At 37.7% G+C, this 17927-nt stretch overlaps 1 protein-coding gene across 1 annotated transcript in view; it reads left to right on the forward strand.

Moving 5' to 3' along the window:
• The window catches only part of KCNH7 (potassium voltage-gated channel subfamily H member 7), a 461431-nt gene extending 447359 nt beyond the window's left edge, over positions 1–14072 (forward strand). Inside the window, exons 14-16 of the mRNA XM_040644531.1 lie at positions 3501–3669; positions 8196–8388; positions 9764–14072. Coding sequence (XP_040500465.1) covers positions 3501–3669; positions 8196–8388; positions 9764–10030 — 629 coding nt within the window. The 3' untranslated portion in view covers positions 10031–14072. The remainder of the gene's footprint in view (positions 1–3500; positions 3670–8195; positions 8389–9763) is intronic.
• The last annotated feature ends 3855 nt before the right edge of the window (positions 14073–17927 follow it).

Raw genomic sequence — 17927 nt, forward strand, 5'->3', positions numbered from 1 at the left:
AAGTATTCTAACAAATAATTTTAATATCTACAAATTTTTAATTTTCAAAAATGTACAAGTCAGCCCTATCCAAATAATAAATCCTTAACTTGCATGAAAATTCATAGCTAAATATTCATGTCACTTGAATAAAACAATTAATGTCATATAGCGTTGACCAGTGTGACACATGGTTAACCTGGTTAATTAATCTAACCAACTAATGGAGAATTCTAAAAATTCATTCACCGCAAATTTTATCCTTTATGATTTTTTAAGGCGAAGTATTATGGAATATTCCAGAAATTGAGTATTCTGTAAGGTACAGCTCCAACGGCTGCAGTGTGAACTACTAAATCCCCACGAATTTTAGTTTTATCCATAGGAAACTTCATTTACTCACATTCCTGCACTTGTCATGCTGAATCCAACAGAAAAGTGCCTTTTCGGCAAAACCGAAAAGAAAAAAAGCAAATTGAGTGGATTCTGATCCTACCTAGATTGAGGTCAAAAGTTAACTCTAGAAAAAATGTGTACCCAGAGCAAAGTGAAAGTTTACTTTCTGTTCATCCATTTCCAGAAATGTGTCTTGCAACTATAGCAACATCTTCCAAGGCAACCAAGTACAGATTCTTTCTGAGCTATATTTAGAAAGTGTCTACAAGGATGTTCATTTTGATTAAGACCACTAACCAGGATTTCCCCTTTGAACTTTCTTCTTCTATATTGCTGTTAAAACAAGCCAATCATTCATATCCAGACTTTAATTAAAAAGTAAATTATAATCGAGGACGCATCTGTCTAATAGTTTACATTTTATTCATTTCTGCGGAGATGATAATCATTTTTTTTTCTTGAGTGGTAAAGAAAAATTATAATCCTACATAATTTCTTGCATGGCATTCACCATTGTTATTTAAAAATCAATTTATCATATATGATTTTCCAATGATAGAGCTGTTAAGCATAGGCAGAAATTCGGTAAGCTTTCTTAGCACAAAACTTCTAAGCATAATATGTAACTTCCATCTTATCAATTCTTGCTGTCTTCTCTAAAGATTCCTACAGTAACTGGCTAGCGGGTGCTAGACAGGGACTAGCACTGGCATCACCAAACCACTATATGCGTGTTCTAAATGTTCGGCGTTGCTGTTCCAAAATTGGAAACCTAGTGTACTAAGACATTATATTATTGGGTTTTTTTAATTTTAAATAGAGTTACAAGTTTATGAATAGTAAATCATACTTTTCAGTGAAAATCTGCTGATATATTACTCAAATCTTCAGCAATATCATTTTTCTATGTTCATTTTCATTTTGTTTTGTTTGGTAAAATCAAAAGATATTATATTCTGTCCCTTTAAAAGACAAAACAGAACACAGGATCCCATAGGCTAAGGAATCCTTAATCACAAGAAACCATTCTGGAATTCATAACAAGCCCTATGAGATCTGTTAGCTATTTCAGCAGAACAAGGAACCCTGACCTTCCATTCTTCTAATGCATCTTTGCAGATGCTAATTCCTTTGGTACAGCTTCAGCCAACTGAGGCAGCAACGGCCGTATCGCAGAAGAGAAATTTCTCTGCATTCAGTGGTAAAGAGATAAAGATAGAAGAAAGAATACGGAGACTCCCTCTACTCCTTGAAGAAAGGGGATGTTTTTGAGCTAGCTGACTGTACTTTTGGAGAAACTGCAGAAAAAGAAGGGACTGCAAGAAGCCTGCAATTCCTGCTCCCTATTTCTAGAATCATACCTAATCTTCCCAAATCGGTTACTTTCTACCCAATTTTTTTAAATAGCTGAGGATATAAATTCCTTAACTTTACATAACTTTTGTCAGTGTTTAATCATAGCTAGTGTCCAAAAAAAAGAAAAAGAAAAAAGTAAAAAAAGTTTTTCTATCAAAACCAAAATCACTTTCTGTAATTCAAGTCTATTTCCATGTGAAAATGAAGACCAGTTTTAGATACTCTTTTCCTCCTACCAGCCCTCCCAGCGAGGAGGAGATGTCACTTCTTCTTTATCTCTGAAATAAACTCCCAACTCCACTAGTATTTTTTCTAGGGTTTTACTTTCCAAACCTTTATCATTTGAGGCTCTTGTGTGGATACGTAAAATGTAGAGGGTAAGAAAGCAGAGCAAAAGCCGTCAAGTAGGTGATAAAAATGAGAGGAAAAGTAAGATACTGTGTTTGCCCTCCAATATTGATAACTTGCAAATACAGATTGTAAGAGAAACCGCAAATTAAAAAGAGATTGGTCAGCAGTATGAAAAATGATCAGAACCTTGCTACCAAATTCTTCAAGTGTGGGGACTGGGTCTTCTTCTTCTTTAATTCCCCCACATTTAGCAGAGTGTCTGGCCCATAACAGACACTCAGAGCCTTTGAAAAGCAGAATGTCTAAAGTACAGAGACATAAAAATATTCTAAATAAAAGAGCCACAAGAAAGCGTATTGGAAATTAATGTGAATATATTAAAGGACAGCGCAGAAGGAGCTACAAGGAAAGATAAAAACATGGGACTACAGGACCTTTAACACCCTTGCCATCTTTGATGGCTCTACTTTGAGTTGGGTTGGCCTAAGAGAAGCCCCTGAAGATCAGAACTATTCCATGACTCTCTCTTGGGCCCACTCTAAATCACAAGATATGCTAATTATCCTGGGAGAACAGCCCCCAAAATCTTCAATCCAAGGCGAAGCCATACAGCCATGCCTCAGAGGTATTGCAGGGTCAGTTCCAGACAACTACAAAAAAAGTTAATATCACAATAAAATGAGTCAAATTTTTTCTTTGTTCACATTGTACTGTAGTCTATTAAATGTGCCATAGCATTATGTCTTTAAAAACAATGTACAATATGTTCATTTAAAAATACTGTATTGCTAAAACATGCTGACCATTATCTGAGCTTTCAGGGAGTTGTAATCACTCATCATAGATCACCGTAACTATTATAATAATGAAGAAGTTCGAAATATTGCAAGAATTACCAAAATGTGACAGAGACATGAAGTGAGCAAATTTTGTTGGAAACATGATGCCCATAGACTTGCTCATCACGGTATTGCCACAAACCTTTGATATGTAAAAACCAGTATCAGGAGAAGGCTCCATAGCTCAGGGGTCAGCGCACTGGTCGTATAAACACGTGTATCTGTGAGGTGCAACAAAGCGGGGCGCAATAAAACAAGGTACGCCTGTAGGAGCAGAATATGCTGTGTCTTCCCAAATACAAAAGCGCAAAATCATTGCTCTCTAACCAGAGACAAAATCGTATTCAAAACTCACGACCATCTCTATGTTTTTATTCATGTGGAAATGGACAGACGAGGTGGCAGGCAGGGTGAGGAGGGTAGGGCTCAGCGATCCATTGGTGGTGGCCCCCGGACAGGTCCTTGAATCACTCTGGCTCTCTGTCTGTGGAGTTCTACTCTGAGATCCTTTCCTGCTTATCTTGTAGACGTCTTTGTGTATTGGTGCAAAGCTGACGTCCATCTTGCTATCTCCCACAGACATCACCGACCCGAGAAGCTGGGAGCGAGAAAACGCACAGACTCCGGCCGATGAGTCTAGTCCCTCAGCACTCCAGCGAGCTGCCTGGGGCATCTCTGAAACGGAAAGTGACCTCACTTACGGGGAAGTGGAGCAAAGATTAGATTTGCTTCAAGAACAGCTTAACAGGTACAAGCAATGGCGAGGCAAAGGGAGAACATCACCCGGGCCCTTGGCTGGGTCTAGGTTTTTCCCCTTGGAACTAGCAAATTCTTACTGCTATAATCTCATATTTTCACATATGCTTACTTATTTAAAATAAGACTAGAAGTTGACAGATTTATTAATCTGTGTTGCAAGGAGCATTTATTTAGAAACTTCATGCTTCTGGCAACATAAATCCTATTTTTTCTTTACTTGTCACAAAATTAGTATATCACCCACACCAGCTGCTGAAGAAAACTCCTTTTTCCTCAAAATAATTCATATTTAGCTTGTTTACTAACACCCTCTTTTAATCCTGCTTTTACACGTTTTGGTTGTTTCTGGTAACTTAGTTATGTGTTATGGCATTTTTTTTTAAGTATAGACAAAATTATTTAAACATTTAGTTATTCAGACAGCTTCTCAAAAATGTGATTGAATTAGAAATACCGCAGAGTTGAAGCCCAGGTCTCCTCCATTTTCCCTCCATCTTTGACCTATACCCTTTTGAGATGAGGAATAAATTTTGATTTTAGGGAGGATAGAATTCCTTAACCCAACTTTGTGCGGATTTCTTAAAATTAAACTGGTCGATAAGACTCAGGAAAAAAAAAAATACACAAATGAGTAAAATAGAGGGGCGTTAGTTGCGCTTCCTGTGGGAACCGACCTGGATTCGAAGGTAGCCTCTGGGTACACCACCAGGCGAGGCAGCGGTCACCGACAGAAAACTTCAGCGATTAAACTAAAATGCTCAAATCACACAACTTACTAAATCAACATAAAACCTACAATGACAGATGAGGAGAGCACGTAGAGGTAATTAACACATTTCTAAGGAACGCAAGCACAGGATCAAAGCAGCACACTACAGCTGACTCCCGACCTACCCAGCGGTCACATATGCTGCATCATCCCGCCCTGGGGTGTGGTCACTGGGACCGGGCAGAGTTGAGGTTTGCACAGAAGGTCCACAGACAAAAAAATCTGTCTATCCCGTTGGCACACACTTGCTCTTTCACAGAGATGTAAGGCTGGGTGCACCTGGCCACACCTGTGGCTCTCCATTTACTCTACTGAACAGCCATATGTTTTATTAGCTTTTTGTACGTAAAGCATAGATAGAGCCAGAATGAGCTTTTGCTGTGTCACCACTGGGTGGCCAAATGACAGTTTTCTGTCCAGAGAGGACATGAGAATAATTTGTTCTTTCTATCTCTATCTGTATAAGCCACACTCTGGTTTGTTACATTATATCTCTATTCTGTCCCTGGCATGTCTTACAGGTGACGAGCATGCTGTCTGTATTTACTACAACTTAGGAATTCTGTCCACGTCTAGCAAGCTACTTGCTTACTCATTATCTATACTCAACACATCCCAGGAGTTTTGCCTATACCACAGAAGCTACTGGTTTACTTACTATTTGCTTAATGTTTCTTATGTGCTTTATCCATGCTGTTTATTGTTTTTATTGTTTTTTTAAACGTTGCTGCTAGAAATGGACAGTGTGAAACGATGCAGTAGGCACATCAAAGTGTGTGTACACACACATATGCATTGCCATGAAAAGTTAATTACGAATTAAAACAGAGAGATAAGATTAGAAAATCGACAAATTTGTAAATTAAATTTGTTAATGTCAAACAAAAGCAGGAAAATATTGCATGAACTAAAGATTTATTTTGTATTTTATCTTTTCATGGATTTTAATTGACTTTAAAATCTCCTGGTGCTAAGGTCCATATCCCATTCCCAAATTTTAAATGCAGGTCTTGTCAAATTGAAACATATCTGAGAACATTAAGACAGCCTATCATTTACTTAGAGCAGTATTCCCTAATTCATGTATAAGAACTTGCCATTACAATATTTACTATTGGTTAGAGAAACCTAGTTAGTTGCATAATTGATACATTTGCTTTTTTATTCTTCCTGCTATTTATTCCAAGTCACATTGATCCTTTATCCACAACATGTATAAAACTGTATACTGGGGCACCTGAGTGGCTCAGTTGGTTAAGCGTCTGCCTTCAGCTCAGGTCACGGTCCCGGGGTCCTGGGATCAAGCCCCACATTGGGCTCCTTGCTCAGCAGGGAGTCTGCTTCTCCCTCTCCCTCTGCCTGCTGCTCCCCCCGCTTGTGCTCTCTCTCTCTGGTAAATAAATAAATAAAGTCTTTTAAAAAATAAAAATAAACTGTATACTGTACACACATAAGAATTGATATGTGTGATCTCTGAACTTGAATTCTTTGATTCCTGTGACTTAGAGAAAATAACTGCCCATTTCTTTACTGCCAGGACATAGTGTATGTCTTCAATTTGTTGAGGCGATATAAAAGTCAGTGAATGAAAGGGTGAATGACAGGGACAGCAGTGATTTCTTTAGCAAAATACTTGCAGTTAGCCTAGATTGAAGTCATAACTCTGCTGCTTAACTAGGTACAGGATGACTGGGTCAAGTCATTTAAGCTTCTCTAGCCTCAGTTTCTATCTTTGACTCATACACACCTGCAGTGGTGTTTAAGGACTAAGATATGATATACGGAAACTATATATGCTCAAAGTGGAGGCTGTTGTACTAGCAGCTAGGTCAAATCTGATGGGCAGTGAACTTACTTCAGTTATTGGTGTTCCTCCTACTTTACATGTACTTCCTTTAGTCCTTTCTTCAGCACTAAAATTAAGATTTTAGGATCCCTTTGTTGCCTGGTCAGGGGGTACCAATCATTGCTGCTAGGATAAGTCAAAGATTACGGAAAACATATGCTTTCAATAGGTCCTAGTACTGTAAGTATAAACTCTTAAGGGCACACACATCTAGGACTGTATGATTTGCAATCGCCCATTAGTAATAATAATTGTTATTGTTATTTGGTTACATTAGTTATTATTATATGAAACTTCTCATCTCGCAAGTACAATTTAATCTCTCTTGACATCTCTTCTGACATCGTCCCAGCATCTGTATGTCCCTTGACAGAATTCTCACTTTGACTTACTTCTCTTTATCTCCAATTTTTTCAAACATTTTCTGTCCTAACTCAGCTTAGCCTCTTTTGGAATTAAAATCCACCACATTACATGTTTACAGCACTGACATGTCCAACAACATCTTTCCTCCACTTTACTCCAAAAGGCAAAAGCATAGAGAACAAGTTTGAAGAGGACAATTCAATTCAGACTTGGACTTTGCTGAGTGAGAATCCTGGGACATTTCCTAGAGTTGGGTCTGCCCTATTTAGTTTCCGCATTCTGTTCAAATGTAGAATTGTGAATCGCAACCCCATTTCTCTCATTCAAATGCTCATATTATGTACACAATGCAATAAGAACAGATAGTAAATGGTCTATCTTGAGTCAGTTTCACTGCTGCTGCTTTTCTGCTTTAATGACCAATTAAACTACATGTAGGGTTAAAGGTTTATGTAAGAAGGGTTCTTATATATTTATATATCATGCCTACAGATACACATGTTTAGGGAAATCATTAACACTTGATCCTAAAACAGAGCTTCTCAAACTTTAATGTGCATCAGAATCACCTGGAGATCTTGTTAAAATGCAGATTCTAAGTTCTATGATTTTAACATTTTTGGTAAGATTTACCTTCTTTTTACCTCTTTCATTCGGAAACAAAATAGTGCAAATAAGTGAAGAGTTAAAATTTTCTGAAGAGGCATATGGTCCAAATTTTCTGTTCTTATGCCCACAAAATTCCCTTTTTAAAAATGCTGTTAACATATGCAAAGAAAGGGGAGTTAGTCCTATTGTATTTTGTTATTTTCCTTTGAATTTTAACTTAAAATGAGAATGAAATTAACAGGTCAGTTGGCTCCTTGTGAGATTTGGGGGGCTAAAAAATCATCAGATTGACATTTTGCAAGTCAGATGGGTCAGAGAAGCAAGTGAACTTGTACATTTGGTTTGTTTCTTAACTACCAAAGGCCCGGATTACAAATGAGAAAGGAATGGAAAAGGCATTTAGCATCTTAAGCCCTAAAGGAGCACCATGCAATACTGCGGCTAGGCGAGAGGCCGGGTAAAATAAAGGTGATGTAAATTTGAAACACGTAAGAAGTTACTTGACTGTTGCAGCCGTGAAAGAAATGTGCTACCAAATCCATTTTTAAAGAGTAAATAAAACGCTCACAAGAAACTCAGCAAAGCCTGATTAAAAAGCAAATTACCGATTAAAAATGCAGTCTCAATGTGTTTTACATTTGAAATCAATAAAGATTAGTAAAATTGTAGTCTATTTCTCAATTCAGCTGCTTTTCTGTGAAGATCTTACGAAAGGAGCAGGGAAGCAATGGTGTTTATCAGAACTATTAGTGGGACAGAGAAAGTGAGCGTCAGCTTGGAGAAAATCTCCGTGCTCCCTCTCCTGTCCTTCTTGTTTAAAGCAGGGCCATAATTCTGTTTGTTGGTGATGCTGAAATTTTCTCAAGTGTTTTGCAATCCCGGACTATTTTAGGATTGTCTTCCCCTTTTTGTGTCTGTCCTGCAGACTTGAATCCCAAATGACTGCTGACATCCAGACCATCTTACAGTTGCTGCAGAAACAAACCCCCGTGGTCCCCCCAGCCTACAGCATGGTAACTGCTGGCTCAGAGTGTCAGAGGCCCATCATCCGCCTGATGAGAACCAGCCACCCCGTAGCATCCATCAAGACAGACCGAAGTTTCAGTCCTTCCTCACAAGTGAGTGTAGATAGCGTGCAACCAAGAGTATCTCTCTAGGTGTGTTTCCGGGGACCACCTGAATCAGAATCATCTAGGGTGCTATGGGAAATGAAGTTTCTCATCTGCATCTGTTTCTGCATCTATTAAAATTGCTGGGAAGAGCCCCTGTAATCTGCGTTTAAGCCAGCTACCCACTAATTTTTCTGTTCAAGTTTGAGAACAGTGGACCTAGAAGAATGATTTTAAAACATTAGCATTTTTTTTCCTAAGAAAAAAATCTTTTCAAGAATCAATCTGCTTTAGTTTATATACGGTAGAGCTTTGAAAGTCCTGAGTCCAAAAAGCGCTTCAGAGAAAGGTCTGTCATTTGCCCTGGTGACAAGAGGCACTCTTGGGCAGGGCCTCCCGAAGGAGGGGGAGGAGAGAGAGCAGCGGTCCGAAGACCTGAGGCTCCAGTGCCAACAGACTAATAATCTCATTTGTGCCCCACCCATCACCAGAGAGAGCTAAACTTTTCTCATCTCCATCATGGTAAGAGGAGGAAGAGTAAGGTGTCCTTTATCTTGCCTCTGAAGACCTCTAAGGCCTTTGGAATTATGTTAATATGAAAAGTCTAACTCCCTTGGAATTCCACTTAGGAAATTATTCTTAATTACTTAAATCCAATAGCCAAATTGGACCTAAGAATGGTGGACCCAAGAGCAAGGATTTCCTGAGCAATCTTATAAACTTTTTTAGAAGTTTGGAAATTTAGTGCAAAATGTTCTGGGAAGTGAAGCTACATTAATAATGGGGAAATGTGCAGAAGGAGAACACTGAAATCTTTCTGAAATATGAAAGTAGAAATTTATCCCTAAATAGTTTTGAACATCTCAGATCTTGCAAAACCATGTACTTTGTTTTCAGTGGATTTAGGTAATAGTTTTCGACCAAGGATGAGTGATAGTTCTTCATTTTCTTTCTCTCCTTCTTATACCGTCTACTTAACAAATGACCCATGTTTCTGATTCCAGTTTTGTCTTGAAATTTGAATTAAAATTAATTTAATTTTGAATTAAAACTCATCTGGAAAACTCAGTGTTAAATAATGTGTGTGTGTGTGTGTGTGTGTGTGTGTATACATATTTTTTTTTCCTTTTTCTTTTCTTTTTTTTTTTTTTTTAAGGAAGAATCTGATCTGGCTTCAGAGTAGAAGTTCTTAGAATGGTTGTTTAGGACAGACTGATGCCCAGCCTCCAATGCCTTGACCCATATTTGGGAGAGAAAGTTTGGTTAATATCACTAATCAAATATAGATTAATGGGGAAATAAAATGTATTTAGATTTTGGAGTATAATTTTAGAAATATGTCCAAATGAATTATAAAAAACATGTTTTCTTATCTTTCTCTCAGTGTCCTGAATTTCTAGACCTTGAAAAATCTAAACTTAAATCCAAAGAATCCCTCTCAAGTGGGGTGCATCTGAACACAGCTTCGGAAGACAACTTGACTTCACTTTTAAAACAAGACAGTGATCTCTCTTTAGAGCTTCACCCGCGGCAAAGAAAAACTTACCTTCATCCAATTAGGCATCCTTCCTTGACAGATTCATCCCTAAACACTGTAGGAATCTTGGGTCTTCATAGGCATGTTTCTGATCCTGGTCTTCCGGGGAAATAATCATTTTGTACTATTTACTCCACATACAATGTAAGTGCTTTTAATGGCTGTATTCCTTTTTTTGTATTTAAATCCTCTCTACTTGACTCAGGGGCTCACAAGGTACCATTATATGCAAAAGTACTGTATATTTTCCTAAATTGAAGCTTGTAAGGTAAAATTGAGCAATTAGGATGTAAATATACATCTGAACTCTTTTGTTCCAAATGTTCAAACTGCCAGCATCTCAAGGCATCTTATTATTATTATTATTTTTTTAAATCATGTGCATGTTAGGAAACTCCAATTTCTCTTGCATGGAGACTCCTACTTACTACTTTAACTACCCCAGTATTTTGTTACGAAAATGCCTTCCAAGCAAGTAAGAAACCAAGGAGTAACATTGTTCATGGATGCAAATCAGGTAATCCTCAACTCATGGAAGTTCCAGGGGGAGAAAGGGAACTTAGTCACTTTGAGAACAGATACCCTTCTGTATTGAGATGTTTAGAGTTAATTACATTCATTTCACCACACTGGAAAAAAAAAAAAAGTTCTAAAAAAGTTCTAAGTCTCTGATCGCGTAGGGAGTCATCTCCAAATACACGAATATAGGCCAGCTTTAATGAGGACAAAAAGGCCTTTCTATTTAAAATTCTGTCTCTAACTTCATTTACAAACTACCTAAAATATTTCTCACTGGCACATTTCCTTGAACACTTAGAAACAAGTTTTTTCCTCATTTTTCTTTTTCTTTCTTTCTTTCTTTCTTTCTTTTTTTTTTTTTTTTTTTTTTTTTTTTTTTTTTGAAGGGGGAGGGAATCTTCTCAAGAACTGCTAAAGCATGACCGGCACAAGCTGATATCCAGAGCTTTCCTCTGATTCATATTTTAGGGCGATCCTGAACTGGATCAAAAGAGCGGACGCACATAGTTCTTTTCAAAAATGTGCAATTTAGTGGATGTGCACGGCAAAACTCGCCTCCATTAAGTGTATGTTGTTCCACGGTTTTCTTATCCCAGCTGTGGAAAAACAATGTGTTTTTACCTGCCTGTAAAGGAAATGAACACACCAGCAGTTAAATCTCAGTTTCGTTCGGTTACTCAAACACATTTGCTAATCAAAGATTAAATGAAAATGTATTATTTATGGATTGGGCCAAATATATTTGGACCCCAGAATATCAGAACATACAATGGAATATATTTTAATATCTTTAACTGTTACATTTTTTTGGAGGGAGAAGGAAATGCCTCTCATAAAATCAGGATACAGAAAAAAATTGCAAGTTAAGAATCTGATTAGTCGATTTCTGGTCAAGTTTTATTTCTCAATTCATTTGAGTCCAGTTTTAAACTTATTATGGACTGATCCATTATACCCTTTCCTTCTGAACAAAATTTTGAAATTTTCTGCAAGTTTCTTCATTCTTTAATAATTCTTATACTCACATGTATTTTTAAAGAAATAATATACATTATTAAATGGATTAATTTCTATCTCTCCAGGATAGAAATGTAATCTATTGACTTACCTTTACTTTTGACACTATTAGTTTCAAATACAAGCAATTCATTTAAATTTACAAAGCTACTGCACTTTTTAAAAAATGATTAAAGTGACCTTAAGTTGCTCCCTATATATTTTTAAACAGTCACATGTGTGGAAGGCAATCTGTAGACATGAGCAAATTCATATCCCTGCTAAATGTTGGAAAAAAACAAAACAAGTGTGTATGGCAAAATGACCAGTCCATTCAATAAAAAACAGAACAAGTTCACCTAGCTTCTCAAACCATTTGGTGTTAATGCAGATACAAATTTAGGGACTAACTGATGCTGTCCTTCCTTCATTCAACGAACATTTATGGGTGCTTAGCAGGGGAAAGAAATGGCTAAATTTGATTCAGAGGACTATTTGGGGATTTTATGTCTATATTTAGGCACATTTTTGCAGCTGCAACAAATTTCATAAAGATCGCCAGCCTAAGCGCCGGGGAAATTTAGAATGAATTCACCAGAGACTGTTCCTTTGTAGGGAGCAAGGATTTGGCAGGTGAGGAATTCAGATCTGATTGTCGGATTAGGGAATGCTTCAGCGGCAACACTGGTATGGCATGCGTCAAATGCAGCCTTCCACATAAAGCCTCGATACTTCTTTATAAAAACGGAGCGTGAAGGCATGGGAAGATGGGGAATAGTGTACAAGCATCCTGCTTGTTTAATTCTAGCATAACACAAACTGTCTTCCTCTTAATTCCTCGACATAAAAGAATCCCTTGATAATACAATCCAAGTCTCAGAGAACTGCACAAGATTAAGAAGATCCCCTTTTACGGGCTCTCAGCTTAACAAGAGCCTGAACAATGTAAAGATGTGGTTAGTTAGGCGGAAATGGCAGAGGCTCAATGATCAAAACGACTTATGGATGACCAAAGCAATTCTCCTACTTTACAAAATCCATCTCCTTGTACCAGCCGGAGATCTAACGCCTAAAGTCACGGTCACTTTCCCCACAGCCTGAGCCCTCCATGTGAGGATGGTCTGAGAGGCAGGGGTGACAGCTACAGAATAGCGTAGCACCGCTCTCCTTCTAGGGAATTAGAAGCACTAACTTCACTCCTTTTGCTTTCCACCTAAAAATAATGTTACCTGGTTCCCAGGCCTAAATAAAATGCCCTCTAAAATCTGAAGTTCCTCTGAGTGAGATGTTTTCCTGCTGTTATTAATTTCTGGGCAGAGAGCTGGAAGTATCACTTTACCCTGTAGGAGAGTCCCATAGTCTAATGAGTTGATAAGGAAAGGAGGAATGAAAAATGCTGAAGCAATGTGCTTGCAGGATTTTTAAATTAATAATCACTGATTCAACAAACACGAGAAGGCAGGGACAAATTTGGGATAGCCTAGTTTCTTCGGTACATGATAATGGAATGGTCATCGGAGATGAATTCTCCCACTCTTCCAGTCACAAGATCCGGAAACCAGCCAGGGTGGAGCAGCACTGGGTGTGAGGCTGAGTGGTACGCAGGAGGGTTGCCCTTACAGGTCTTTTTGGAGGTTTATCTTTAGCCATGGCTCCAGAATGCCTAAAAGAACAATGTCCTTAACCAAATGTTATTTAAAATCCCATCATATATTATCAAAGGATAAAATTTATCACCTCATCAGCATACCTAAAATAAGCATTCTTATAGTATCTTTCCTTTGACGGCTTTTCCTGGTTAAAAAAGGAATGTGGTAGATCTAGTATTAAAAATGAATCACAACACTGACTAATTTATAATACAGTGGTCTTTAAATTGCTTATCCATGGTTAAAACCAAAAGCGGATCAATGTATTTAAGTAGATTTCTTACTGCAAGTCGAAATTTTTATAAGTTACAAAAAAACTTATGTTTCTAATCATTTTTTTTGGCAGTACAACAAATGTGTCTGTCATGTGAGTTTAAAGGCACTTGGAAGACAAAATGATGTCCTCACATGTAGTCCTAGAATTAGCAGCACTAACACCGCTGAGGAACATGCTAGAAATGCATACTGTTAAGCCCCACCCAGACCTACTGACTCAGAAACTCTGGAGGGGGGACCCAGCAATCATCTTTAACAAGCCCTCCCTATATGATCCCAATAAACACAAAAACTTTGAGAATCAATGTAGATGGGTCTCGGGATGAGTTCTTTCCTTAATAGCTGTGTGACCCTGACCGATTTCATTAATGTCCCTGAGTTCTCTTCCTGAATTTGTAAAAATGAGATAGTGGTACCTGCCTCAAAGAAGCTTAAGAAACGAGGTAACACAAAGTGCCTGGCACAGAGTAGGTGCCCCAAAACTCTAGATTCTTTGATTTTCATCTGCGACATGACACTAAAAACAATCAGGAGAACAATCTTCCACAATTTAGCTCGTATATAATGTGCTACGTCTCCAGCTAAATAGCTGTTACCAAGACTGAAGTTTTTGATTCAGAAAACGCAAGTTGTAGCTTTTGTTTTCTCTAAATGTATTTTGCACTGTTAGGTTTATAGCTTTAAAGTAAAACTTACTATTTATAATAATAAAAGCGAGAGTATGAATGTCATTGTTACAAACCTATCTACCCTGAATCAGTGTTAAACGCCAGGTATGCGAGGTGATCTGTTGCAGTCGGTACAAGTAGCACGTGGTCTGTAAAGACCGGCTCACCGGGGAAGCCCCTCTTTAGGTCCACGATATAGTTCCCACATGCATATTTGAAAATGCACTTTCGAAATACACTTTTGAAAGAAAATACACTAGTTTTTCAGAAAATAGAATGTATAGTTGCAGCGGTTCTTGGCAGGCGTCTAGGCCCACTCGGTCATGCCCAGATCCGTCCCCGGACAGACCGCCCCAGGCCAGCGTTCAGGGGTAGAAATGGCCGAGACCCAGGTGCTACACCTGAATTTGAATCCCACCTGCTCCACTTACTTTCAAGACAAGCCTCAGTGAGCCCCAGCAGCCCAGCCGGTAGAGGGACCGTCTTAAATATCTGGAGGGGTGTTGAGGAGCGTCTGAGGTACAGACGCGGAAGTGCTCTGTCAACCAGAGAGCACCACGTAACCGTTAGCTCCTCGGGTGACTTGTGCGTCAGCACAACACGGTGTCATTCCGGCGCAGACGCCACAGCACGACCTAGCTCTTCCGAGAACCCGCCTGTTAGCCCCCCACCCAACACTGACAGCATTCCCACTCCGTGACGAAAATCTCTGCAGGGATTCTCACACGGCTCTCAAAGATCCACGTAGCAGAGAAGAGCGCCAGGGCTAGGGAAGCGTCCTCTGCGGTAGCGCCCGGGGTTTCTCCAACCTTCCTTCAGTGTCTTCTAGGCGTGCAGGAGCACCCCCCACCCCGCCCTCCTCACTTCTGGACGGTTCTCATTCTAAGCTGCTTTCTCTGGCTTCCACTTAACTCACAAGGAAGCGACCATGTTTAAAACTAAAAGGATGTTTTAAAATGCTTTATAAAATATTCTTTCTTGGGACTGATCAGTGCCTGAGGTTAGGATAATTTGTTACGTGTTCTGTGGTACAAACACACTTTGCTCTAAGAATATTCAATACAGAAAAGAAAATTAACAGGAAGACATGAATTATTAATAACTGATGGCATGAAAAGAAAGTATCACGAAGCTTATTTATATAAACTATGAAGTGGAGGTTGAGAGAGATGACTAACAAAAGTTATTTAAAACTAATACATTATTACTACGGGTAGAGGACAAAACATGTCTATAGGAATGCAACGTTAAGAACGCAGAACCATACGATCAATTGACCAATTTCATTGTTCTACCCGTCATAATCAAACTTTGGAATGAGTAGCAAGTACTCTAGAAATGCTCCCAATAAAATATTTTTATTATGAGAAGCGGCAAAATTTACATGTTTACTCTTGAAGAGCTAATGTCAGAACTAAGTTGAATTCCTAAATTGTAGTCATGATGTTTGTGACTTCTATTAGCTAATTTAAAAGATACAAAATAATTTGGTACATTTATGGTTTTAAAGGACTATATGTTTGACCTGTATTTTTGGTACTTTCCTTGTGTGTATTGTTTTTAGATTGAAAATCATCATACCTGTTAGCATTTAAACCATATCTTCTTTGTACTGTCATTATATACATTATATACATATATTAAGTATACATTAAGTATTTTGAGTGCATGTAAGAAAATTCCACACCATTCCATCATCCTTATTTATTTAGGAGCAAAATTCAAGGATCATAATCATATAATTACCTCCTCCATAGTGTCTTCAAAATGCCTCTACAATTACAGCATTGAAATTATACGCCACCCTTTTCCCCATATATTAGAAAATAATAATAAAAATACCGAGGAATCCCTAGTTCTCATCTCCTAGGCACCTACTGATTTTAATGAAAGACACATTATCTCTTTTTAGCTGAAATTCGCATTCTATGATTTTGATAGGAAAACGTACATCAGAATGTTCGCCGGTTAAATAATACGATTCAAAAAATAATGTGTGTAATCACTTGAAAATGTCAATCATCTGATACAAAGAAGCTCACTCACATTGGTTAAGTAGTAAGTACCTTGGAATGCTTTAAACATAAAGAAACAACCTACCAAAACACATACTTTTTCCTAGTCTTTATGCACATAATGTAGCATGAAATCATGATGCTTTTGAAATACTCTGTGCAGAAATATTTATTTTTTAGCAAATATTTTCTTCAAAGATTGGTATGTGGTATGACAGTGTAATCTACTTGCACAACTAGTTTTGCAATAACCTTCTACAAATAACTGTAAATAAGAAAAATGTAAATTTCATGTAAAAATGGTTGCAAATTTTTGGTAGCTAAAAGTGTACAAGTTGTATTGAAAATATAGTATATATACATAATTTAAGAATGAAGCATATAATTTCTGATCTATTTATACATGAAAATTCAAGAATTTGTAAAAGAAATTATTTTGGGGAAAAAGAAAGTAAATCTCATTAGCTAGTTACAATACTTTTATTAGAGAAGCCAACGATTTCCAACATTTTACTAGGCAGAGTGCTAGACGTAGGCACGTGGTGCTGACGTGTGTCATGAAATCACGTAACCGTAACAGTGCTACTACAGTTTTACCGATTCCACTGGGACACCAGTAAACTGGACTGAGTGGTAAAAAGCATTAATCTAAAATTAAAGAAACATAAAAACACTTCACTTCTTATTATTGGCTAGCAAGAACATAATGGTAATTTACTGAAACATTTATTGTTTCATTACTTTAGATTTCTGATAACTAAGCAGCCTTCAAATTGTGGTTTTTTTCATCAAGAATGGAAATATCCAGATAACATTATTTGCGTTTGCCTAAGTTTCATATACACTTAATTTCTCCCCAGAATCATTTATCTGTTATTTAAGGGGAAAAAAAAAAACACAACTATCTTCAAAGAAGTCTTTTCAATAAAATTTGTTGGTCATAATGTGGCATTTCCTAAGCTAAAGACCATTTGGTCTAACATTTAGTGGCTTAGATTCCCCACCATCCATTTCTTAAGGTTTAAAAAGCCAAGAAAACATTTCCCTTTTTAATAAATGAAAAAACAAATCAAAGATAGATTAGCAGAAAGCAATGTACTGGTATCTTTAAATGAGGCTGATTAGAAAATGAGAATCAAACTATGAATAAGCTAATTATTTAAAAACTTAAAATCTCTTGCCATAAGATAAATTTGGGGGTGACGTATTTAGATAGCTTTGGGAAATTACGTATGCATCCAAAAGTTTGGCTAATCCTAAATTTTTTTTTTAATGGCCTGTCATTTTCAAAAGAATATGTAACTTTATTTAGTATGTTTCTGGAACATTCATACCTGTTCAGGTCACCCATTGAAATTTCAGTGATCACAGCAAGATAAATGTGATTAAATACAGCCAGCTAAAATGCCAATGACTGCATGTATGTATTTATATTTTCATGCTTCAGGGAAACGTTTGGGACACCCCCCCCCCGCACACACACACATACAATGTATCAGAAGAAGGTACTAATTCCTCGCATATTTGTCTCTGAATATGGCTATTGAAGGATGACAGAGCCCAATTCTCATTTCCTATTAAGTTTTCGAGGTGGCCAGCATCTCTGATGTTGTGGAAGGGGTACACCTGGAAATGCAAGTAGCTCATAGGCAAGGACCCTCGGCACCCCCGAACTGTATGGCACACCATAGCAATGTAGGAGTGCTGCCAATGTCTACTTGCTATCCATTCACGAACACAGAAGCACACCTGAGTTCCGAACGCTCGCAAAATAACACACAAAGCTGCGTGTTACCAAGCTACCTGGGTAAAAGGGATGTTAAGTAATATAAGGCTCTTCTCTTCATATGCCAGTAAAATACGTTTTTTAAAACAAATAGAAAAAGAC

This window comes from Ursus maritimus, unplaced genomic scaffold, assembly GCF_017311325.1.
Source record: "Ursus maritimus isolate PB19 unplaced genomic scaffold, ASM1731132v1 scaffold_1, whole genome shotgun sequence".
Classification (NCBI taxonomy): domain Eukaryota; kingdom Metazoa; phylum Chordata; class Mammalia; order Carnivora; family Ursidae; genus Ursus; species Ursus maritimus.